Below are 25935 nucleotides of genomic sequence, written 5' to 3' on the forward strand. Positions count from 1 at the left end.
AACTATCCCATATATCTATGCATTTTATTACCAACGATCACATGTGTACAGGGTATCAGATATGTCTATAACCGTTATCATGCGCGGTTGTCATTCTGTTCCATTACATTCAGATATGTTCAGGTGTTAACCTAACATTTCTGTATCTCGCCAATGTTTCCTTTGAAAAGAATATTTATTCGAAACGTCGGATTTTACATTCTATTTATACGGACTGATATATAGTTCCATATGCATTTCTCTTTACATACATACATACATACATACATACATACACACACATACATACACACAATACATACCTGCATACATACATACATACATACATACATACATACATACATACATACATACATACATACATACAGGTGTGGGGGTTTAAATTATTCATAACAGTGCTACATGTAGATATCACAATGTATTTTATCTAAAAATACCGCCAATGGCGTTGTAGCACAACTGTAGTTTTTAAAAATGTTTATCCATATGCTAGTCTATGCTAACAATAGGTGTTTATTTGCTGAATAACTATCCAGTTGCCTATCCAACCATGTTGCTATCTTTACGATAAATGCTATCATTTGGCTGTTGCTATGGGCGTGGTCATGTTGTTAGATATATTTGCATACATTTGTGTATGTTTTTGTTCACTTGTGTATGAATTCCTGATATTGTCTTTGCAATATGTGATCATTTGGCTGTTGCTATGGGCGTGGTCTTGTTGCTAGGAAAATTTACATACATTTTTTGAATGTTTATTCAATTGTCTATTAAACCCTGTTGTTATCTTTGTGAAATACACCACCGTTTGGCTGTTGCTATGGGCGTGGTCATGGTTACTAGGGTATTTGCATACATTTTTTGAATGTTTATTCATCTGTCTTTCTATTCCTGTTGTTATCTTTGCAATATACGTGATTATTTGGCTGTTGTTATGGGCGTGGTCTTGTTGCTATGCAAATTTACATACATTTTTTGGATGTTTATTCAATTATCTATTAAACCCTATTGTTATCTTTGTGAAATACACCACCGTTTGGCTGTTGCTATGGGCGTGGTCATGGTTGCTAGGGTATTTGCATACATTTTTTGAATGTTTACTCACTTGCTTACCAGATGATGTTGTTATTTGACCAAAATATACTGCCATTTGGTTGTTGCTAAAGGGTGTGGTCATGGTCGCTAGGGCCAATTTTGTCAAAATGTTTTTAAGAAAATCTGCAGAATAACAGTTTCAGAAACATCTTGCCAAGTTTCAGACTAATTGACCAAGTACTTTTTGAGATATAAGTTTTTGACCAAAAATGAACATTTTTACACCTAATTTGCATATCACTCATGGAATCATGGTATGCTTAATATTTCTTCGTCCATACATCCCTAGATACATTCCCATTAAATTTCAGCCCAATCTGCTCAGTAGTTTTAGAATTATAGATTTTTAACCAAAAAGACACATTTTTAGCCCTAATTTGCATATCACTGATGGAATCATCCCGTCATGAACAAATCTTACTTTACACCCCCTTAAGAATGTTCCCACCAAATTTCGCACCAATCTGCCCAGTAGTTTCTGAGTTTAAGTTTTTTGACCAAAAATCACATTTTTTGACCCAAATCACACACCTGTGATGCGATCATTTTGATTTGAACAATTTCCCAACTAGACACCCAAAGTAATGGACCCACCAAATATCGTGGCAATCGGTTCAGCGGTTTTTGACTTTAAGTTGTTTACACACACACACACACACACACACACACACACACACACACACATCCACACACACACACAGACAGACAGACGCCGGGCGATCCCTATAGCACTACTGAACAAGTTCAGTTGTGCTAAAAATCGAACCCATTACAAATTATACATTTATCCATACATTTGTTGTAGCTTTAGACAGAATGAAATAATGTAACTACACTCATCACAACTGTTCCTTGGCATGACATGTCATCTTGATGACCTTTCACTGATTGGTAGATATCACACAAATAAAATGATATGATTTACATATTGTCAATGCACGTCATAACAGTATTTTCACATCATTTTATGACATTCCATTTGACACAGTACAACATTTCAGATACAGTACAAATCCAATGATATTTGTTTGGATATCTCACTTGCCTAGCTATCATCAAAAATAGTTCAATATTTTACATAGCAAAGCTTGAGCTGAAGTTACCTGATAAAAATATCGTTGTATCATTCCATGGTCTTTTTTAGAATTCCATGATGTTAACATAATTTTGTAGACAATGCTTTCAGGTGTAACATAGAAAAGTGAAAAGTGAGCTTTCAGCTAAAAGATAGACACACGCTAAAACTGTAGTTGTGCCATGCTGATATAAGTTATTGGATGAATGTTGCTTTACTTGAACTCACAGTAGCATCGCATTTCTGATTCCTTCCAAGTACATTTCTAAAACTTTCAAGTGTTTGTTACAGGGTGATTATATCCATACATGCCAAAGTACTTTTATCACTCACTTGTGTAATGTACCACATGAACATCAGTATGTATAATTTGCGGCTATCATAGTAAACTGAATACTCAGTTTCCCCAGTAGTACCAGTACTACCGGGGTAGCCAAAGTGAGTGTTTGTGATTAGTCTCAAAACAGCACTGCAAGTTTATGTAACTAAATAAACTATTTTTCACATATGCTTCCCTACTGAGACTATAATTAGCTTATATCACTGTCGTATCAAAATGTTTGTGACAACAGTTTTAGTTTGTGTCTATCTTAGAAAACCAAAGGGTCAATCAACTACCAGGGTAATATATAGCATACCATACTTCATTAGAATCACAACTCTCTTACAAGTATTCACATACAAATTAAGGGAATTGATGTACTCTACATTGAGTGGTACCGCTATACAATTTAAGAAAACAGTTACAACACTTTGATTGTTATGTTTTATAACTTCTGACATAATATTTCTGGAAAATATTCAAAAGTGAGAGTCTAGGACTTGCTACATATACATGTACAGATGCACAAATTTATAGAAATGAAACAAAGTATTGATTATACACTGAATCCTATGAAGATATTGAAATTCACATTCTAATATATACAAAAAAAGAGTACATTCAATGGATGGAATTCTGTTAAAGGTTATAGGTCAAAATCCCCAGTCATAGGTCAAAAACTTGGGTCGTGGGTCAAAAGTTGAAAACCTAGGGGGATTTGCTAAGATGAGCCTGCCTTGATGATTTTGAATAATGCCTGGATGTTGTTGTTTTTGATGGCAGCTCTGCATGCATTGATCACTTGCGTCTTGTACTTTCCGACTGAAAAATGAAATATATACAGACAAAATAAACATCACCATGGCATATTACATGGTGGTAAATATGCACTTAAGCCAGTTGTTGGTCAGGTTCCCGAGTACATCTACCACAATGTTGTCAGGAGTACTGAAGCTTGACCGGATTGATGAGTTTCATACCATTTTGTAATGAAGTATCGACTGAGTATTTCACCTTCGATTTTATCAAATTTTTGTCAGGCCAGTTCATAAAGTGTTGCAAAGTTACCGATAATAAATGTTTACTGAGCCAGGCAACCCTATTTCAGGTGACACGGCTTCAACCGTATTACTTTTTTACACCAATAAATTGATCTCTTACCTCGAAGTCTTCCAGCTTTCTGTATAGTCTGGTTTACAAGTTTTAAACAGTTCAATAGTTCAGTGTGATTATTGCAACGTATCTTGTATCCATTGATCAGATCTCGGTTCAAGTCAAACAATTCCATGTAACCTTTCCTCATATTCTTCCTGAAATATAGAAATGGAGCGACACTTAAATTATCAGTTTATCTGTCCTGCTCAAATTTCTAATCAAATACTTGTGGCAATATGCCCCACTTGTTTCTTGAAAAACAAAAGAGTTGCATATTTTGGCCACTAGGAATGTTGTTTGGAAGCAGATTTAAAACTGTAGTCATTGAGTACTGTAGTATACAAGTACATGTAACGTGCCATTTTCAAATTATCAAAGACAAAAAATTGTATAGTTTGGCCACTAGAAGTGCTGTTTGGCAGCAGATTTAAAACTGTAGTCATTGAGTACTGTAGTATGTACATGGTATATGCCATATTCAGATTAACAGAAAAACAAAGGATTGTGCAGTCTGGCCACTAGGAGTGCTGTTTGGAAGCAGATTTAAAACTAGTCATTGAGTACTGTAGTATGTACATGGAATATGCCAGATTAACAGAAAAACAAAGGATTGTGCAGTCTGGCCACTAGGAGTGCTGTTTAGAAACGTCATGACTGGACAGTTGAAGTAAAGGCCAGAATCACGGAGTGCTGAAGCACAAACATACAACATGCCACATTCCAGTTAATAGAAAGACACACACACACACACACACACAACCTTTCCTACCCCATCACATGGTTTTATTTGTCATACACATGTACTTACATGTCTCCCATAAGTCGTGCATCTTCAGCTCTGACAACTAAACTACGTATAAGGTTTGAATGGTCTGCCATCTCTGCTGTCAGTTTCTGACGTACAGCATGGTACTCATCCACCTAGTAGTATCAGACAGTACAAATCATAATTTACACAGTGTTAATCATCTGACATTTGGTTTCAGCAATGCCTAATACATACCAGTCCTCCATATATATGTGGAGTCATGATGGGTGAATGGTTAGAGTGGTCGGCTTGGAATCTGCAGGTTGCAGGTTCGAGCCCCATCGATACTGTTTGTTTCTGAGTGGCTAAAGTCCATGGGCAAGATTTGAAACATGACTGTGCCTTAGTCAACCCAGCTGTATAATTGGGGACCTGATAGGATAGAGGTTGCAATGTGAGTGCAATGTAATCCTATGTGCTTATAAAGGTTGCAATGGATTGTATGCTCCCCAGGGAGTTGAGGAATATAAAGGGTCATGTAGATCCGAACCAGGGGTAACAATTGTAAAGCGCTTTGAGCACCCAGACTGGGTGGGAAAGCGCTATATAAGAACCAACATTATTATTATAATAATTGTTATTATTATGATATGACAATGGTCTGTTAATTTCGCATGTAGCTCCAAAACTCTGAAACTCGCACCCACTTGCCATTCATTACCTGATTGTTTCAAAAAGAAACTGAAGACCTGTTCATTTAACAAATGGTATGGTTGTTCTATGTCATGACAACGTGTGTATACGTCACTGGTTCTGCTGTGTTTGAAATTATCAACATTGCCATAACCTTCCCTGATTATTCTTTGATATTACTGACACTGGTATAAATATGTTATTCTCCAATATTTTTCTTCTTTTAGCCAGAAAGTACTTATGACCTAAGGGTTGTCACTACTTGTCTAGTGACTCGTAATGACGAAGGCCCTTTACGTCACCCATATTTTCCTTGGCTGAACAATTGGGGAATGACACCTAATTGTCGTACCACTGTAATCAAGTAACAGCATGGGGGGGGGGGGGGGGGGGGGAAGAGATAAAAGTTAAAGTTTCCCCATGCAATCTACCATAATTTTGTTTGGGAACGTCAGTAAATTTCCAAGGGAACCCCGGTAGAGTTGACCTGTTCATCACTCTTAGCAAACACACTTGAGGATGATCACCTTTAGTGAAGAAATTCATGACAGAATGATAGTTTGAATTCTGCATGGTTTCATATACCTTCATGATTGTTTTTTCATCCAATAAAATTTGGTAAGCATAAAATTTCTTCTGCATGGTTATGACCTTGGTGTGTTTATTGTCATGCCATATGGTGTCATCCCTACCTGTCTTGTGTTCTACATCATATGGGAAATTCGCCCCAGACACTTCTGCAATTTAACAATACTTCCCCATTCCTATAGGCCATTCCCGACTGCAAATAGTAAATTAAGAGTACAGTGCCCTTGCTCAAATTGAGGGTATCATCACCTCATAGAACAGTTTCTTAAGTGCTTTGTCCCTTGGTATTCTGTAGTAGAAGTGTAAATCGGGGATGTTTTTCTTATTCTTCAGATATCGAGGAAAGCAGCAGTGCTCTATGATAAACCAAGTAACCTATACCATGTATACCCCCAAGGTACACACAGACAAGAAGTAGAGCGCGCCACCATGGCAAATTTTGGAAAGGCCTGTTGCTGGGTTTCTCAAACCTAGCAAAAACTGTTTTAAATGACTCATTGAATAATCTCAAAGCATGCGTTTTGTAAAGCCACATTTGTATGACCATTTACCTTTACGAGTACATTTTTCAATTCCTCCATATGCATTGGGAAGTCAGCAGTGACTTGTAAATCTTCAATACCTAGAAAACTAGCCAGTGCTTGGATGATGTCACCAGCTAAGTCCATGTCGTCTGTCTTCAGTGTAACCTAGCAACCAATACAAGGCTTTAGTACATGTCATAGTATAAAGTATAAAGACAGACAGACAGACAAAAGAAAAGTTTGGCTTTGGAATTCCGTGTTATTGATATTCACTTTTGGCACAAAACCAACCCTGAGTTGCAAATTTACTACATATGTAAGAAGCTCAATTAATATCATTTTCACCTTCTTTTTCAACAATTTGTATGGTGACCCCTGATTTTGTTTTTCATGATGTTTAGAGAGAATTTTCAAACAAAGCCACTGCATTGATTTATAACTGTCAGGCATATTTGATGTTAAAAATGACCAAATAGAGAGTATTACCTGTCCATTTTGTTCCATCTTAATAAACATTGGACCAGATCCTCTGAGAGACATAAAACCAGCTGACAGAGACCCTTCTACGACGAGATCTTCTGGTAGTAAGAAATTCTGATTTATCCACATTACAACCTTGTGAGTAGAGAAATCAAATTTGTAGATTAAGTCTTTGAATGTGTTTAGTAGAATACACCATCTTTTGCGATACTTTAAGTAGCACAAGGTGAGTTTGTAAGCTGTTTTACTTTGGCATACATTCACATAGACTAGAATTCTAAACTGGTACAGTGTATTACGTATTAGAACTTCATTACACTTCTCGTACAGTGTATAACACATTAAAAACTTCTGAATCATTACACTTCTCCAGTCCAGGAGAAATGTAATGAAGTTTTTCATACGTAACACACTTTACCAGTTTATAATTCTAGACTAACATTCACATAATATGGCAATTAAACAGATCATGTTAACGTTCATGCATAATTGTCATCATTGATCTATCATTATTATAACTTGATGGCATAATATGACAGAGCCCTATGACATGCGAGTGCAAATGCAACACACTCAGGGAATTTGCATGAGTGCTTGCAGTGTCCTCTGTGGCAGTATTATTACATACACACTGTATCTCTTCTTTTATAGACCTATACATGTATATGTTCTAACACAGACCTGTATCTCTTCTAACAGACCTGTATCTCTTCTTACACAGACCTGTATCTGTTACCACAGACCTAAGTCGTTCTACCACAGACCTGTATCTCTTCTTACACAGACCTGTATCTGTTACCACAGACCTGTATCTGTTCTAAGACAGACCTGTATCTGTTACCACAGACCTATGTCTGTTCTAACACAGACCTGTATCTCTTCTTACACAGACCTGTATCTGTTACCACAGACCTGTATCTGTTCTAAGACAGACCAGTATCTGTTCTAAGACAGACCTGTATCTCTTCTAAGACAGACCTGTATCTGTTCTAAGACAGACCTGTATCTCTTCTTACACAGACCTGTATCTGTTCTAACAGACATGTACATCTGCTGTGAACTACGTGTATCATACACTTTACACTGTACCCATGTGTAGTTGACATACTTACACGTTGAACTCTTTCATTTATGGTGAACACCACAGAGCTTTTAGGTTCAGGTACTTGGTCTGTGCATGGTATGTACATAGAAAACCTTGGTAACTGACGAGTCAGCTCAAATACATGAAACTGGAGGCTGCCAATAGAAAATACATGTAATTACTGGTAAAGAAATAAATAGACAACTGAATGGTCTCAACCCAGTCCCTTCCTTGTACAACAAATCTGAGTATAGTAATATCATGCAATTCCCTAAGGAGTGAAAGCTTCATGTATCCTTCCTTTATGGTAGTCAGGAATATTTTGGTGGCAGTATTGTTTAACTTTCCATCACAGCTACCCAAGAAAAACTGTCAGGGGCTTGATTATAAGAAAGTATAAGCTGAGGAGTGATGGACATGTGCTCTTCAGTAAACAGAAGATATGTCATAACTATCACTAAGTCTTATATTTTCCTATATCCCTAGGTAACATACAACATGTACAATCCTGGCTGTCATTTAGTAGACACAATGGAGGAGTGCAACAACAACAACAACAACAACAACAACAATAACAACAAATAAATAAATAAGTTTCCTACCTCGTTTTGTAGCCAACAAATGCTTTGATATGGAGATCTACTTGTACATCTTTTGGAGGTACAATTGGTACTTTTAGTACACTGGTAAGATTACTAACGCTAGGATGACTGAAAGAGGACAAGAACAATATTTATAAGTTCAGACAACCTTGTAAGATTTTTCCAGTGACAATGACACTTGAATACTATCTCAAGCATGCATGATGATGTTGATGAACTCAAATGATAAATTAGACCTCAAAAACTGATTGTAAACTCTGTACTGGCACTAGCTAGTTTAACTCTAGGCGTTTACTGACTATATCATCACTTTTAAATGAGACAATGTTCCTGCTTGCGTGTACATGTATGTACAACATGTTTGTCAACAGGTTACAGCATGTCTACACAGTGAATAATACTACATGTATATGGGGAGAGTGACTCTAATGCGGCAATGACATACTGCCCATTTTATGTTAGTGCTCACTGGCTCTGTTTGATACAGCAATGCAGAAACCTGTGAGAAACTTCACATTCTACACTTTGAGATAGCAAGATTGAATGAATACAGTTTGTTGCAACATTTTGTCTAAAAGATATAAACTAACGTACCATCATGCAGACATGAAATGAAGACATCAAAACACTGGTTACCCACATTACATTACAAATGTTTATATGGCAAGACATTGCGATTTGGTTACCTTAAAATGTAGAATGTGAAGTTTCTTCTTGGCTTCTGTGTGGTTGTATCGAACAGAGCCAGTGAACAGTGACATAAAATGGGCGGTATACCAAACTTTCACCAAATAGTGTATGTGCATGTGCTTTCCTATCTTTTTTGACAATTACTGTTAATCATGCAAGCAATCTTCCAAATGAAGACAACGTATACTATGATATTATCTCATAAAAAGAACTTACACAACATGACTCTCGCCTTCAAAGATTCCTTCAGCAAATATAAGTACAGCCCGCAACACAGTTTCATTAGTTGTAGACACACACAACTCAACATGAGGCTGGAAAAACAATATTAAATTAAATTTGATGTTGACCTCTAATTTTTACCAGAAATATGTAAACAGATTACAGCTGACATAAAAAAGACAAATTGTTAATAAGCATTTCTACCAATCCTTTTGGAGGTTAAAATTTTAAGAGTACAAACATTCAAAGGTAACACAATTTAAAGATTACTGTATTAAGTAACTAAGCTATATGTAGACTACTGGTGTTACAAGTGAATGCCATTTTGGTGACCAATTGGTCCTGGCATTTTGCTCTGTTCACGTAGCTGAAAGCCATCAGGCCATTTTTCGATGGTTAGAGTTGAATGCCTGCACCCAATTTGCAGTGTACATATGGCTGAAAGCTTACAAGCCATTTTACTATGTCCAGTGTTGAATGTCTACAACAGTTTTGATTTGATCATGTAGCTGGTATGAACACCTACAGGTCGTTTTCTGTATCCAAAGTTAAATGCCTCCAGCATATCTATGTTCAGAGTTGAATGCCTCCAACATATCTATGTTCAGAGTTGAATGCCTCCAACATATCTATGTTCAGAGCTGAATGCCTCCAACATATCTATGTTCAGAGCTGAATGCCTCCAACATATCTATGTTCAGAGTTAAATGCCTCCAACATATCTACATGTATGTTCAGAGTTGAATGCCTCCAATATATGAATGCCTACTGAGAAGCCTACGGTACACGTCATTTCTACATTCAGGGTTCAATGCCTGCAATATATTTGCCTTGCATGTGTAGCTGAAAGTCTTGAAATCACTTTAGTGCAGTCACTTTGTGATTTTTGCTGTATATCTACAACTCGTTGTCTCTCAATTCACCTGTTTGAATGCTTGTACATCTAAACCAGCACTAAAATTTATATACATTTTCAACTTTGTCCATAATGTTACATATGACTTTCTTATAAATGGATTTTTCAACTTACAGATTTTCCTTCAGCGCCAGGATTAACCAGTAATGATGTTTGTAACTGTGTATTGGCTGGAATGATACCCATTTGTTGTGAGTCAAAGCCTTGTAAACCACTTCCCTGACCAGCCTACAGGGGACAACAATCAAATGAATAACTCAATGATTATCACAATCAGACTATGAAACAACAATCAAATATACAATGTACAATGACATGTATAGTGGCAATGTTTATCATGATCAGCTTTATGAACAACAGTGACATATCTATTCATCAAAGCATATACAATTCATAGAACAGAGTGCATTGTGTCAATGTTTACTCACAGGGTAAAGGACAAATGATCAATTTTGTACTCGCGATTTTCCGGATTTCTAATATTATTTTCTGTATATTTCAAATAAAGTTTTAAATACTGTTTCCTCTCACATTTTTTTTTCTATTTCCTACCTGATATCAATGTCTTATCTGAGTTTATCAGCTTTGCATTAATTAGTAGCTTGCTAGAACAAACTCACTATTTGCCCAAATTAACGCATTATACTGTGAGTGTAAACATCTACTGATACGACTAATGGTAATGTATTAGGAAATAGAAAAAAACAGTGAGAGGAAACAGTATTTAAAACTTTATTTGAAATATACAGAAAATAATATTAGAAATTCGGAAAATCGTGAGTACAAAATTGATCATTTGTCCTTTACCCTGTGGTTAAGAATACAAGTACCTGGGACTTAGCTTATGGAAAATAAAATCTTCTACATAGCCCTACCCCTGGTAATTTCAGTAGTTTCCCAGAAATAGAATTACTGGTTTTAAAATGTCTAATTCTTCAATTTATTAAATTCCATTCAGTAGACCTGAAATGTCACTTCATCTACACTGATTCAGAAATGAGTTTCCAAACTTGACAAAATAATAATGACTGACATCAAATATTTCTTAACAAAGTCAACATATTTTAGTGACTAATTTTACTCAGTGAGAACTATCAACTTAGCCAATACATACAATATAATTTGATAAGCTGAGAGCTCAGACTGCAAATTATAAGTTTTCTTCACTCTATGATAAATAGCACATATACTCTTGTAATTTGCTAAGTATGTACAATGTAGTTTGATCATCGTCAGTAGTTATTGTAGTTTACTATATTTCATTAACCTCAATCTTGACTTACCCGTGCATTTTCTTCATAATTCTTTAATTCAAGCAATAAATTCTGTTTTCGTTGACTAAGTTCTCTTATGGTGTCCTGTTCTACATTGGTGTTCATTAGGTTTCCCTTCATGTCTTTGGTTGCTGGCAGATAGCCACGAACTGTCAGTAACATGAAAATACATAAAGAATATATGTAAACACACATTCATATATGATATACATAATACACACACAGACACACGTGCATGCATGCACACGCGCGTGCGTGCACACACACACAATATACCGGTATAACATCCACAACAAAATAAAAAAACAAAGCACTACCATCTAACCTCCCATGATTTATATTTTAGAATAGGTAGAGTACAAGTATAATACTAAACCATGTCATCAAATTGTTGATAAACATGTAGTATGCCAGAATACCAGGTTTGAGTTCTTTCAATTGCAAGCAATGATATAGCATTATTCATTAAGTGATACTAGAAGTAACTTTTGATATGCAGCCAAATATTACCCTCAAAAAACATAAATTCAGCTTACATGTACATCCCTTTAAAAAACAGCTCTTTGACTAGTTCTCAAAGTTTGTTAAGAGATACATTATCTTTACAAAGTACCAGATCACAAATGGTTCTCATGACAACAAGATAACACATTGAACATACTGTTGGTGCAATTAGATGTTATTCCCCAATATTTTTCTTCGTTCAGCCAAGAGAAATATGAGTGATCTATTAATAAAGAGGTCTTTGTCATGAAGAAAAATATTGGTGGATTAATATAATTATACCATCCCCAGTAATAATATTTCTTTTAAAATCGGTTAAAGTAATGACAATTTTGAGTGTTTTAACTCATATTTCGATCACAGTAGGATGAATGACGTAGACATGCATTGTCATGACGTAGAACGACTGGGGTATAATAATAATAACAATAATAATAATAATCTTTATTTATACTGGATAGTTCTTTAAGCGTATAAACACTTGTCTACCAAGAAGTCCAGTGAGGGCCATACCTCATGGGTTCAGTGGAAACCGGAGTACCAGGGGAAAACCTGCGTTGTTCGGTAGAGTCAAACTGAACGACACTCTTCTTACTTACAGTGTGGAAAATTTAATCGAGCCCTAAATGGGGTTCGAGTGGTAAGAGGCAAGTGGTTTAACCACTTAGCCACCGACAACCCGACTCCTGGATAATTGCACCCAATATTTCATATTGTTTGTTCAACTTGGCTTGTGCATGGTAAAATACATGGATAACTAACCTTCACCATCAATGGAACAACAAATCAATTCATCTTTGCCATCCATACGATAGTCACCTTCTACAATACCAGCAATGGATGCTGCAAAGTTATATTTAAACACCACCTCACCAGTCCTGTCACTCCTGGCATCAACCTGAAAACACCATAACAGTGGCAAAATAGATATATCAACACAGTTCAAACATTAATCTGAAAACACCATTACCATGACAAAATAAACGGGTAAGTTCATGCACTAACCTGTACACATGACAAAGTAAATAATACACCAACAAATATATGTATATTAGTTTTGTATATATCAATACAGCACCGAATATAAATATATACATATATACACATATATTAGTGTAAAATTCGGAACAGTGAAAATGGTTGGTCTGCAACCAGTACATGGTAATTTCTTAGACCATACCTTTCCATTGCTCCACCCTGTTATCAACTCAGGTACACCATCAGCATCTAAATCAAAACTCTTTATAGTTACAGCATGGTTCTTGGACTAGAATTAAAAAGAAAAAGAAAAAAAAAGCATGGTTAGAGTAAAGATCACTACTTGACTGTGTATGTGAAAACATTATATCATATAATAATTTATAGATTACATCTCTCTCTCTCTCTTTCTCTCTTTCTCTAACACTGCTAAGAACAGAGATATGTTGTCAACTAATGAGAAGGATTGAACTGTTTTGTAGGAAACTCAATTAATATTTACAAAAATTAGCAAAAAACTACAACTCACGGATAATTAAGTCTGTTTATTTTAATGTATTACATTATTAGTTTTATCAGATCTTTCATGTATTTCATTTTATTTCATTTCCCAATGATTTAATTATTGTTATTGTTCAGTGCTTTTGATAGTTTTTTTTTTATACTAGAAAGGGTGCTATAGAAAATACATAAATGTTACATGTTAAATGTGATTGAAACTTATTTTTGACGGACAGACATATTATATACACACAGACGGACAAAAACATTGCTAGATACTATTATAATAGCTTTTCCTGGCAGTGGTCATTAAGACCCATACACCCACTAAGCCAATTTCAATTTGACTTGCAACTAACACACAAATTTCTTGTAACTCACCAAAATTTGGTGTTCCCCTATCTGGTACTATGTGACGACTCAAAGAACAAGTTTTTGTCATTTTGATTGACAGGACAAGATGTTGTCTTTTATTAGAGAGCATGGTGACTAAAGGCCAGCAGACAATCTGACGTGTCATCTTACCTTAATTCTCCAAAATCTAGATGATCTGTCGTAAACACCAACTGTACCATTGGCCAGAGAGTAACCGAACCGACTATTAGTCATTGCACACAGTGATGTGATAGCCTAGGAATCCAAACACAAATATTTTAATTCATTCATGCACATGAACAAATTAAACAGTGTAATCTCAAAATATAGCAAACACTTGAAACAGTTGAAATGTAGAATAGAAAGTTTGACATTTTTTTTATTACATTATACAATAAAACTTTAGGCTATGATATCCCAGTGTTTTCCCAACTATAGAGAAAGCATGGCTCTAACATTATCCTTGCCACCCTGGCTGCCAGGCATATGTTTCTGCTATGCTTAGAAAGTGTTTTACCATCCTTGAGCTTTAGTAATGCTTGAATAATATCATATGATAAGGGTAGTTTCACATGAAGAAAATGGCTGAAACATTTTTGTTTTCATTTTATTCTGAGTGAGTTGAAACTCAAAAATGTTCATGTAAAGCACAATGATTAGAACCAAAATACTTGAAATAGTTACATGTACCATTATCTGAGTACATTTGGCAGACTTTAACACCAGAATAATGTTCACTGATACATTACTTTATTTTATTGTCTACATCTAATGATCTTACCTACATGTAAACAAAAAATAACTTAGTCAATGGTTAACTGTGTATCAACAAACTTATCCATCCTTATGAGACTGTTTTGCCAAGACAGCATGTGTGTACATGACATATACCGTAGTTTCAGTTCAAATCAAAGATCTGAGGTCCTTCTTAGTTAAAAAATATTTTTAACTGCATACAAGATCGACAAGTCATGAAAGTAACACTTAAGTATAAACATAAAAATCAGACCTCAGTTTCTGTCATTTCTGCAATAATTTCATCTTCTTGGAAAACTCTAATGTCATAATCTTCTGATCCTACAATTAATTCCTTCTTTCCATCACCAGTAAAGTCACAGAGTGCAAGCGAACACACGTTGTCACCAGTCACCTGTTATGGAAAGCAAACAAAGAACAACACATTACATGGAGGTATTCTATCACCAGTAAAATCACAGAGTGCAAGGGAACACACGTTGTCACCAGTCACCTATTATGGAGCGCAAACAAAGATTATTAGGTATATTGGGTAATGCTTGTCAAATCACAGGGAAGTAAGAAAATTCCTACTTCAGAGTGTCGGGGGGGGGGGGGGGGGACTTCCTACATATATGTTCACTGGCACGCCACAAAACCCACTGGAGAGGTGCATGTAGGGCAAAGGAGCAGCTCTTGTATTGAAATATATATTATTACATTTTTTGCATTTACAAAGAAACAACCAAACAGTACAGAACATGATATCAAGATGTAGCACATTACAACTAGTCAAGTCAGATGCTAGTGTTTATTTTACCTTTATAAAAATTCACTCTACATGACTTGACTTTTAGTTGACCACATGGTGTTATGAAAGTGTGAAAAGTCTAATTTTTACCTGGGTAATACATATATCTATCCATTACATAGTAAACTAAACATTTGCAAATAACTACCAAGTTATCAAGGTCAAGCTGTAGCCCCAAAGCATCACATCTATTTTTCAAAGTTGAAATTCAGAGGCAATATATTTCATATCATACAAATGTACAGGTATGTTAGCACACACACTTAGCTATCTGGCTTGACATTGTTGTTGGCCTGATTGAGCAAACAAGTATTGTCAAGCCTTGATAGCCAAATCTCTGATCTACATGTATAAGTTCATTTTTCAGTAAATATCATATCACATATCGTAGTTTCTCTTTATTTCACACTCACTGTTAGTATTCCACAAAAAACCAACTTACAGTCCAGAATAAGTCATTGCCGTCAACATCAAATCCTTGCAGAGCACAGTTACCACCAACAATGGCCAGAGGTGCATCAATACCACCTAGCTGCCCCATTACTATGGAGTTAACACCATCAGGTATCTGTAAAAGTTACAGTATAAATTATAAACTCACATTCAGCACAGTAGTATCATCAAATTATAATGGGGAGGTACACCTTAGGGCATTAGGAGATCACAGCATGTTGGCTCTATGATCAATGCCATGAAAACTTGTCAAGTTTGTACATGTATTTGACTACGTCATTTACTATCTTTCATATGTTGTTAACCAACTACACACAAAATTGTATTGTGTAGGGATATGCAGTGCTTTCCTAACGGTGGTATGCTTTATAGTTAGCCTAAATACAATCTGAGTTCCTCGGTCATTTTACCAGGGCCGGTTTCCCTGTCAAGATTATGGTAATGTATGAGTTGGCAAACTATATGTACATGTAATGCCAGTTTACCAGATTTCACACAGCTTACAAACTCAATACATTAGAATTCAACACTTTCTGTTACTGGGGTTCCAAAACACCTTTGATGATGGCTCAAATTTTTGACTCATTAGCAAAAACACTGATAGAATTTGATGGTTACATGTATATTCCTGGAGAATATAGCCGTTCTTACAAACAATGTCTGCTTGTTAAAATTACTAGAGCGGACACCATACTGTACATTTGTAAAAGTATACCAGTTTCAGAGTAAAGTGAATCTGTTAAAATTCTGTATTGACAAGTAGCACTATAACTCACATCTTTATAAAATAGATCTGTGTTGTTTTGTACATCATAGGCTAGTAGATTTGTCTGTGTTCCTACGACCAACGTATCATGAACGGCATTATGACTCAATGGTCCTGCATCCAATGCACTAACACTTTGATTAATGTTCAGTAAGCTAATATCTGTATCAATGGCCCCTGACTCCACAGCTCTACCTCCACGTAATCCTCTGGTGTGGGGGTTGTGGACAAACACCTACAGGGAATGAAAATGAACAAAAAATATTTCAACATTAGAGTTACCAGGTGCCCTGCAAACAATAACACTTTTATTGTTCACATACTACAACATCAGTTTAATCATGGCTTTCAAAACAAATTCCTAAACTATACATGTGTGTTGATGTATACATGTACCTTCAACGGTGTTAACAATGATTTCTGGCATCTTTGCACTGTTGAAGGTTTATGGAATTTATACAGGGATTTCCTAAGTTTTAGTGAATGCATTAGGCCATCAGATGTAAGTAGGTAAAATCTATCCAGATTACCATATCATTTTACTGGGTTCCCCACCAAAATTATGATAGATTCAATGGGAAACACTGCCATTTTTACCTTTCCTCCCCATTGTGTTACCAGAGGTGTCCAAAACCTTAGCAAAAACTCTGTAATAACATCTTGAGCAAATATTGTATGAGTACAATGTATGTTTCAGCAGGTAGAATAAGTAACTTTTGATATGGCTATATGCAGCAAAAAAGTACACCCCCCCCCCTCAAAACAAGAAGTAGCAACAACAACAAATAATCTGAAGTGTATGCCCCTTTGTGTACTGTACACTCACACTGTGACTGCATTACTAACAAAATCTTGACTATTCTGGATATAATTCCAGTGTGCAACTTTTTATTAGTAAACAACATTTACAAGTTAAGTACTAGAAGTACAGACTCACCTTTCCTGCGGTTGTGGCACATGTTAAACATGGATGTTGTCCATCAAATTTGCCTAATGCAACCATACGTGGATTGATCTTATGATTCAATTTAAGTGTAAATAAAGGCACCAACATTGTGAACTCTCTTTGTCAACCTGAAAGGTAAATCATAAAAAAAAAATACTTCTATGGTGAGTTTCAATCAAAGCTCGGACAAAATCCTTGATTATCAACAAGTTGATATGTCACAGGTCACAACATCATCATAATGTATATACAGGTGATAACAAGGACATTTTCTCAAACCAATAGTCCATTGCACATGGATGTAAAACTAAAAGCATGACAAGTATGCTGCATTACTTTGTATAATAAGATTTTTGGTCTGAGTAAATAGTAGAAATTATTATAGATGCCATATTGGTTTTATATTTATTTTGGACAGCTTCATGTGTATACATAAACCCAACAATGACTATACATGTATAAAATTTCATAGCGATGAGATCATATTAAAACAATATTTCTACAAATCATTTTTACTTGAGATTTCTGTATAGCCCAAAATTGACAACAGGTGTCATAAACATTTATGACTTGTGTTATAACGGTTACATTGGACAGGTAGGGTTGTATAGCTGCAACAATTGTAGCTTTGTTTTTATTTGCGATCCTTTTTATATGTTATTTTGTGTTAGTCAGCATTTTTCGTTTTACTTCTCATTTTCTTGGTGTTTGCAAAGGTTCTGGTAGAGGACCAAGGGTGATGGAGTGAAACCGTTCAAGTTACTGCAGTCAGCAGGATTTATAATGTTCATGAGTTATTATCTACAATCATGCACATCATTAGTACTGCCTGCAGATAACATACTACATGTAACTTCCTTGGTGTCGAGCGGAACGCATGCACCGTCTGCAAGCAGGGCTACAACATGATCAGCTTGTGTGATACATGGCAAATGATACTCTGTAGTCTATACATGTATGCATTACACTGTCAAAGTCATTGAAAATTAAAAAATTAATCTCTTCCTATCTATACATATAAGATACAAATTACACTGTAGATATACATGTAATATCCAGCTGACCTGTTCCCTGTCACATATATATTATTAATTTGTACAGAGTGGCTATTATTAGTATTAACACCTTGGGTGGGAATATCGACCCCCCCCCCCCCCCCCCCCACCGTTTAGAGTCGCCCATAACTGTTTTCGTAAATAAACACCTGACTACCTTGTATTTGTAATGTATGTAACAGCTACCTGGGGATCCGGGAACGGGTCATGAAAATGGCGTTCTTGTCATTCTAGGTAGTACCGTAATGATATCCCAGTGATAAAATTACATAATTACATATTTACAGTACTTTATAGGTGGTGATGATATTCATAGAATATACTATATATTTAGAAAATATATAAATTTTCTTAGTGACCCGTTGTAACTTGGCATTTCTGCTGAGGAAGTAACATTAAAATAAGTGTACTTACTTGATATGGAACGAATGATCAGTTTATTTACTTCCGAGGCTCTAGATAATTTCAAACGAATAGTTCTCTCTTTCTGCCGTTGACTACATAATGCAAGTAATTAGGAATTAATAACTGACACCTACTATTGGCATCTTGTTGACGAGCGTCAATTACAGAGGGCAACCAACCGGAAGTAGTATTGGAATGTTGTACGAGAAATATTTACAAATGTTTTATGGGTAATATAACCTCGTTCACGTGTTGTAATTTTAAATACTATCATTTAACATAATATTCTTCTATTTATAATTAGCTTTTAATTTTCAAACCAAATTTCTATTTAGTTATGTGCCAAATTTTGCGTAAAAGTGTTATAATTATGCAATTTCATTGTTTATTTAATTGTGAAAATATTCTTTTGAGCAAAGCCTGTACACAACTTTACAAAATGTCTGCGCCCATATTCAGGTGCAAGGACATGCGATAACTTTATACCCACTCCGTGTCACCGGTAAAAAATAATCGCCATCGTCTAGAAATTGCTACACAATGAACGTCCAACATTTCAGGTGAGATGATATCAGTTATCATCACTTTTGTGTCGACCAAACCTTCTGAACTCAGAAAAAGTACCCTTTGTTTCGTAAGATGATAAGATACGATCTGGATTCACTTCCGCGATTGAACAACATATATGAGAAGTTGACGATTGTTGTTGTTGTTGTTGTTGTTGTTGTTGTTGTTGTTGTTGTTGTTGTTGTTGTTGTTGTTGTTAAATGATAAAGTCAAATCATTACACGAAATATGGAATAAAATAAATTCATTGTAATCAGTGTGTTATGTTACACTTCTACCCTTGGTATATTGTCTTGCCCGTTGTGGTAAGTACCCTAGGTGCAGTTCGGCTAAGGATGTAAATTTAGACGTGAAACATAGTTGCCTGGTAGAGATACAGAGAAAGTTGCCTAGTACAAAAGAATTGTCCTAATAGCTCCACTAAAGATAGCACAAATATGGGAACCTGGAGTTGCAATCCTGGCATGGTTTGCACTGTTTTTAAAAGTCTTATACTTATAAGTACATATACTGTATATACAGAAGGAAATCATTCACATACAAAGTTACATTTGTATTCTTTTCTGTCAGGGCAATACTCAGGTTGGTGCATGGCTTTAGAAGGATGGGGCGGAGTTCTTTTTTAAAAGACATGCCCAAACTAACTAATGGTTGGAATATCAGGAAGTTTGGATCATTGGTTACCATAGGAACAGGAATGTCTATATGTGCACAGGTTGTCAAACCGACTGAAGACAAGGCAGATCAGCCACAATCATTGGTAAGAAAACTACGTCATCTCATGAGGGTTACAAGAACAGACTTGGTCCAAGTTTTCAAGTAGAATAACATTTTGAAGTTGTTATATTTGTAACTATGAACCACATTTTGAATTTGAAATGTTCTAATTGTATTTTAATTGTGGAAATATTGTTTTGAGTAAAGACCATACACTATTTTACAAGATGTCTGTGCCCACATTCAGGTGTAAATAGACATGATTTCACATACTCTATTTATGTCACTGCTAAAATAATAATAAAACATAAATGTTCATTCAATAGCTTATATCAACATGTAACAACAATAGTTTTAGTTTGTGCCTATCTTTAATATATACATATACTTTATCTTGATTTGCCAGTATACTAAATGTACATTTCTCATCAATGTTACAACTTTAGTATTTTCATTGTTCATCTTTTACTACCTTTACGAGTATCTTGCACTTTCTGTTATTGATGTATTGGGTGAAGAAAATAATGTGATTGACTGATCAAAAAGTTGTTGTTACATGTACATGTAGACATTATCTTGAATTCCTCTTAGACTATCATTATAAGGACACTTGTTGTAGTTTCCTTCCCATTTCCATGTTGATCCATGGAGACACTAAATGCAGACAATGTGCTAGCCTAGAATCTAAGCATGTAGACTTCAGTGCTTCCTTCTTAGTATAGTGTAATGTCAACATGCTGAGATTCTCAGATAACAATGCACATTCAAGAGGACTATTTAGCGATGCACAATGTCACTAGTCTTATATAACTTTTTGGCATGAAAGTGCATTGGAAATTGGCTTGCCACAAGCATTCAAATTGTAATGTGCTGGCATTGTATGTAGGATTGTCTCACTGATATATTAAGCACACGGTGGCTGTAGAATAAAAAGTAGCATCATCTTACCACTTTTGTTTACTTGCCTCTCATCCTGTCTTGTTTGACATTCCTTCTGTTATAGTTTCTTCTTGATAAGTATTTCCCCTACCTTCATTTCATGTCTCCAGGGTCTTTACTGTGATATCTTCAACATTTGATAACTTCATACATGATAATTTATAATGTAAATAATGACTCGCTTATTAAACTTTCTTCATTAGTCTGTAGATCCAAGCAGTCTGACACACCCAGTTTTAATACGCAATGCAGCCTCATTGACAGTGAATGCAGCATCCACCCTGCTATCACAGACAGCTATTGGTTTGATAGATGCCTTACAAGACTATGCAAAGGTGTGTGGATGTACGTTCTTTCTACAATTACTATAAATCTGTTATTTTCTTTAACAAAAACCGATATTATAACATGTAGCAATCTCATTCTCAAAGATTTTTCCAAAAATCAGGCCAACGCACTGACACAGATATGAGACAATACTACATTATACAAATTTTGCCTCGATTTGTCAAAACTATTAATTAAAGGGGAAGGATATCTTGTGAATTCACTACAAAACTTTTATGTTAATCCTTTTTTTGCCCAATTAGTAATTACTTGTGGACAAACAAATACCCCCTTGGGAGAAAAGAAGATGAATTGAGACGAAGTGCATTAGTTTCATTCCTTTTCACTAATCAGTATCCACCCAAACTTTAGCAGAAGTAACTTGTGAGGCTTGCAAAACAACTTCTGTTAAATGTAGTGTTGACTGTTTCTATTGTTATTTAATTGGAATACAATGTACATGTATGTTTAAACGGAAGTTGCCTAGCATATTTATACATCACTTCTCCCTAAATTCAGATCGATGCAAACTCCTTACTCAGAAGTGAAAGTGAATGAAACTAATAATGGAGTGGATAACAGCAGATTTTTGGTGGAATCATTCAAATTGTGATAATGTTAATCTCATTTAGCATTCACGTTTTTATCAAACTATGTGAATTGACAAGGTATAAATTGAGTGATACTGCCCCCACCTAACAAACCAGTTAGTTTTTTTTTAACTTAAAAAAGATCTGATGCTTTGATAAATCACAAATAAGTAACAAATTACATATACACTGAAGTGACACTTTTGATATTACAGGAAATATACACATTGATATCCCTAATTGATCATGAGACAGCGATGCTTGGACATGAAAAACAGCAAGAGAAAATATGGCCACTTATCATCCAAACAAGAAATGAAATAGAAGGAAAGAAACAAGCTGTTGAGGTGAGTTTTTATTTACAGCCAGAATTGTATAGTCTAAGCCTGTGACATTTCTTGGGTATCTACAGATAACTTTAATTTATTGAGATTTGAAAAAGGAACTGACAAAATGAAGAAAGAATAAAAAGACTTCAGGAAATACAAGTAAAGGTATTTCCATGAATAAGAGAGTCTGGAGAGTCATTTCATTATATAACATCACATAAACTTTGATCAATAAATATAATTTTAACCGAATTGATAACAATAAATCTTCTTATCTATGGAAACCTTGTTCTTTGTGTACAAAGCTCATCAACATTTGGAGTAGCAAGTAGTAAAATTTAAAAAAAAATGATTTCATAAATAAGAGATATAAAATAAGTGTCAAAAAGTGTACATCTATTGATCTTTAAGATCAGATGTTACTGTTCAAGTGGTGTCATTCCATTTCTTTGTTTGTCTTGTAGAAGTTGGAGTCTATGCTACATTTTGCAATCAAAGTTGTAGAATCAGCATCGGAAGCAGCTTTTCAATCAGGTAGAAGAACTTCCAATACTTGCATTTACTCGAGTGAGAGGTTTTGATGTGATCACGACATTGTTTGGGTGGTGTACACACACACACACACACACACACACAATATACAGGTACAAATGTACGAGTCACTAGTAGATATTACCAAAATTAAGAGAATATAGAGATTCAATTATATGTACCGGTAGGTGACATGATTATTCTGTGTCACAATTTGTTTTGCTTAAGATTAAGTAAAATGCAGATACTGATAGGGCACACACACACACACACACACACACACACACACACACACACACCGTATATAAAATGATATATTTTATTATAGTTTGTATCTTACTGTGAACACAAATCAATATCACTGTTTCATCCACAAAGAAGATTCGAACACCAGACTGTTTATAATTAGTAGTTTTCACTGTGAGATAAAATATCATATTATATGCATGCATAGTATCAGTCTGTATATTCTATTATTGACAAACACATTTTCCAGTGAAATAGAATGTGTCTTGTATTTAACAACTGTAATTCAATTTTTCTGTGACAGGCAGTGATGTGGCAGCCATCGCAGCTGCTGAGAGAATACACCAAGCACAAACCCAAATAGACAATGCTAAACAAATCGTCCAACAGGCCAAAGATAGACTGAACGAGGCACAGCGAGATTCAGTTGTAAAAACTTCAAAGCATGGAGAAGATGCTGAAGACTCAGCTGACAAGGAACCGTAATAACTATAAGAGAAGGATGCTAGAAATAAGTTGATATCAGAAAATACCTTGTGATGTGCAAATTGACACGTCAGTCAAGTGGTGTTTAAAACCTACTTCACTAACATTGGATGAGTCGCTCCAATACATTGTCTGTCTCTTGGACTTGTGCTTTCAAAATTTTTTTTTCATCTTTGACAAGACATCACTAATGCAATAAGTATCAATTTCCTAGTTAATATATATAGGCCTGGTTTGTTATTCACTAAAAAGTAAAGGTAACTGTAATGTATGTGTAAGGTAACTAACCAGAGGTTGTAGCCATTGTGTATATGTACTTCTAATGGCACCCACTGCAAAAAATTCAGTAGACATGGCAACCATTGGAAATATCAAGAAGCCATGGCAACTGAAAGAAATTTGCATAATTTCAAAACATGATTACTCTGCTATGGTCGAAATTGTATTTTAAGTTATATGTAATACAGACTTAATTCTTTCCTTTACAAAGTGTGTTGAAATACAAGCATAGACGGACATTTTTATACTCTATTACTACAGATGGAATGAGAAATGACATGGCTTCGAGGCAGTGTCTTGTCTCAAACAACAAATAATCAGGTATTGGTGCTTTACACTCTCTAGCTAGACTAATAATACATGTATGTTGCAAATTCACTAAAACAAAAATTTATGTTAAAATGAGATAGAATGCATTGGTTTCATTCACTTTCAGTATGGAGCTAGCTGGCATTGATTGAACAGTGGTGGAAGTCACGTACAGGCCTTGCTAGCAATTGCTTTGCTAGCACTAAATGTATACAGTCGACAGCACATTTCGTTGAAGTTGCCAATAAGGCAACCCTGACATCACTTCCACCTAAGTTCAGATCATGCCATCTCTTAGCTAAAATGTGAAAGTGAATGAAACAATTCATTTTATCCTCATAACATCCAAGGTTGTATAAGTAGAGTGAATTCACAAGGAATCCTTCGCCTTTAAGGGGAAGTGGTGTGAATATACTTTCTATTACGGTATTGTGATAACAAGTGATCCTTGAAGAACCTTGTTTTCAAACAATGGCCGAGAGCTAATCCTGCTTGAAATTCAGTGCAATGACGACTTCATATTATGTCCAATCGTCAGTTTTACGACATTCATTTTAAACTGACAGGCACACTGTTTGAGTATATTATGAAAGTGATAGATTTTGATTTGCACATTTGTACATCCTCACAATTCTTGAATAAAAGAATACTTACATTTATTTAAAATCCACTCATTCTCTTCCGACCATAGTACAGCACATTGCAGGTTACTATTCACTCACTGTACGTGTACGTGTGTGTGTGTGTGTCTTTGTTGTTTATTTTTTGCATTCTTTGATGATCTTAGGCCTAAAAAAATTGTGTGGTTCTGATTACGCTCAATTTTAGGATAGGTGGGGTAGGTATACGTAGATTCTTTATTTTATGTTTTTCATGTGAGTGTCTAGTTCAGGTAGTTATGTATTTCATTTAGTCCATATGGTCTCTGTGTTATTGGTTTCTTCCCATCAAATGTACAGCCATTACAGAGTGGAATAACAGTTTTATATTGTCTTTTTATGTTGATGTAAGTTGCTACATCTACTTTCTCGCGACTTCACAATTTTCACAATTTTATTATTTTGTTCTCGAATACTTAAAACAACGTTTAGGGTCGGCAGTGTAAAACTAGCTTTGGTTTGGTGACCGGAACCAAACAATTTATTTTTATGGGGTTGGGTAACTGGTCCCAACAATTTATTTTTAGGCCTTATCGGTACTTTTTTTTAAAGATAGCCGGAAATTCTGTCGCACCTATAGATATATGAACTTATTGCAACCAATTGCTACATAGTTTCTTGCCGACCGTCTGTTTTACGTCAATTTTAGCCCATACTTTTATTCTATGACAATCGGTACATAAAGTTTCTAGTTGTCCAAGAATTCTGTCTCCTGCCTGTACTTTCACTGTAACATCTGTTGGATTATTCGATGACAACGTCTACTTCGAATATTCGCGTTGCTAATGAACAGGATATTCGTTTTCCTGTTTTCCTCTTACGATTAGCCTGAAATCTTCCCAGCTCTGTACATAATTTATGCTGGTCATTGCAATGGCTAATCAGTGATTAAGTATTATATTTGTTTTAGTTAGCAATTTAAATATGACATTTAACTAAAACTTAATTAAAGCAAAATA

At 35.3% G+C, this 25935-nt stretch overlaps 2 protein-coding genes across 3 annotated transcripts; one reads left to right on the forward strand and one right to left on the reverse strand.

The window, feature by feature from the left end:
* Positions 1-1842: 1842 nt before the first annotated feature.
* LOC144433581 (BBSome complex member BBS2-like) lies at positions 1843-19164 on the reverse strand. Of its 2 annotated transcripts, XM_078121897.1 has the most exons (18): positions 19007-19164; positions 17529-17665; positions 16602-16826; positions 15815-15940; positions 14836-14976; positions 13977-14081; positions 13153-13239; positions 12735-12870; positions 11478-11617; positions 10309-10422; positions 9273-9370; positions 8367-8474; positions 7793-7919; positions 6687-6815; positions 6228-6365; positions 4456-4568; positions 3654-3802; positions 1843-3314 (listed from the first exon to the last, which is right to left on the reverse strand). In XM_078121897.1, exons 2-18 carry the CDS (start codon positions 17643-17645, stop codon positions 3214-3216), a joined length of 2154 nt encoding a protein of 717 aa, XP_077978023.1. In that variant the 5' UTR covers positions 17646-17665; positions 19007-19164; the 3' UTR covers positions 1843-3213. The 2 variants fall into 2 exon arrangements, with proteins under 2 accessions (XP_077978023.1, XP_077978024.1); XM_078121898.1 differs by lacking the exon at positions 13153-13239.
* A 275-nt stretch (positions 19165-19439) lies between these two features.
* Positions 19440-24891, forward strand: LOC144434523 (diablo IAP-binding mitochondrial protein-like). Its single transcript, XM_078122983.1, has 6 exons — positions 19440-19557; positions 20135-20324; positions 21424-21555; positions 22353-22484; positions 22931-23000; positions 23548-24891. The coding sequence occupies exons 1-6, from the start codon at positions 19538-19540 to the stop codon at positions 23727-23729; spliced, it is 726 nt and encodes a 241-aa protein (XP_077979109.1). The 5' UTR covers positions 19440-19537; the 3' UTR covers positions 23730-24891.
* The last annotated feature ends 1044 nt before the right edge of the window (positions 24892-25935 follow it).

Source organism: Glandiceps talaboti, chromosome 4 (assembly GCF_964340395.1).
Source record: "Glandiceps talaboti chromosome 4, keGlaTala1.1, whole genome shotgun sequence".
Lineage (NCBI taxonomy): Eukaryota > Metazoa > Hemichordata > Enteropneusta > Spengelidae > Glandiceps > Glandiceps talaboti.

Coding starts and splice junctions, on each gene's coding strand:
- LOC144433581 (XM_078121897.1), bottom strand. CDS start 17,645: ATGTTGGTGCCTTTATTTACACTTAAATTGAATCATAAGATCAATCCA. Junction 13,240..13,976: donor CTAGATTTTGGAGAATTAAG/GTAAGATGACAC, acceptor TTTTAATTCTAG/TCCAAGAACCATGCTGTAAC. Junction 3,803..4,455: donor GCACGACTTATGGGAGACAT/GTAAGTACATGT, acceptor TCTATATTTCAG/GAAGAATATGAGGAAAGGTT.
- LOC144434523 (XM_078122983.1), top strand. CDS start 19,538: ATGAACGTCCAACATTTCAG. Junction 22,485..22,930: donor GAAAGAAACAAGCTGTTGAG/GTGAGTTTTTAT, acceptor TTTGTCTTGTAG/AAGTTGGAGTCTATGCTACA. Junction 23,001..23,547: donor GGAAGCAGCTTTTCAATCAG/GTAGAAGAACTT, acceptor TTTCTGTGACAG/GCAGTGATGTGGCAGCCATC.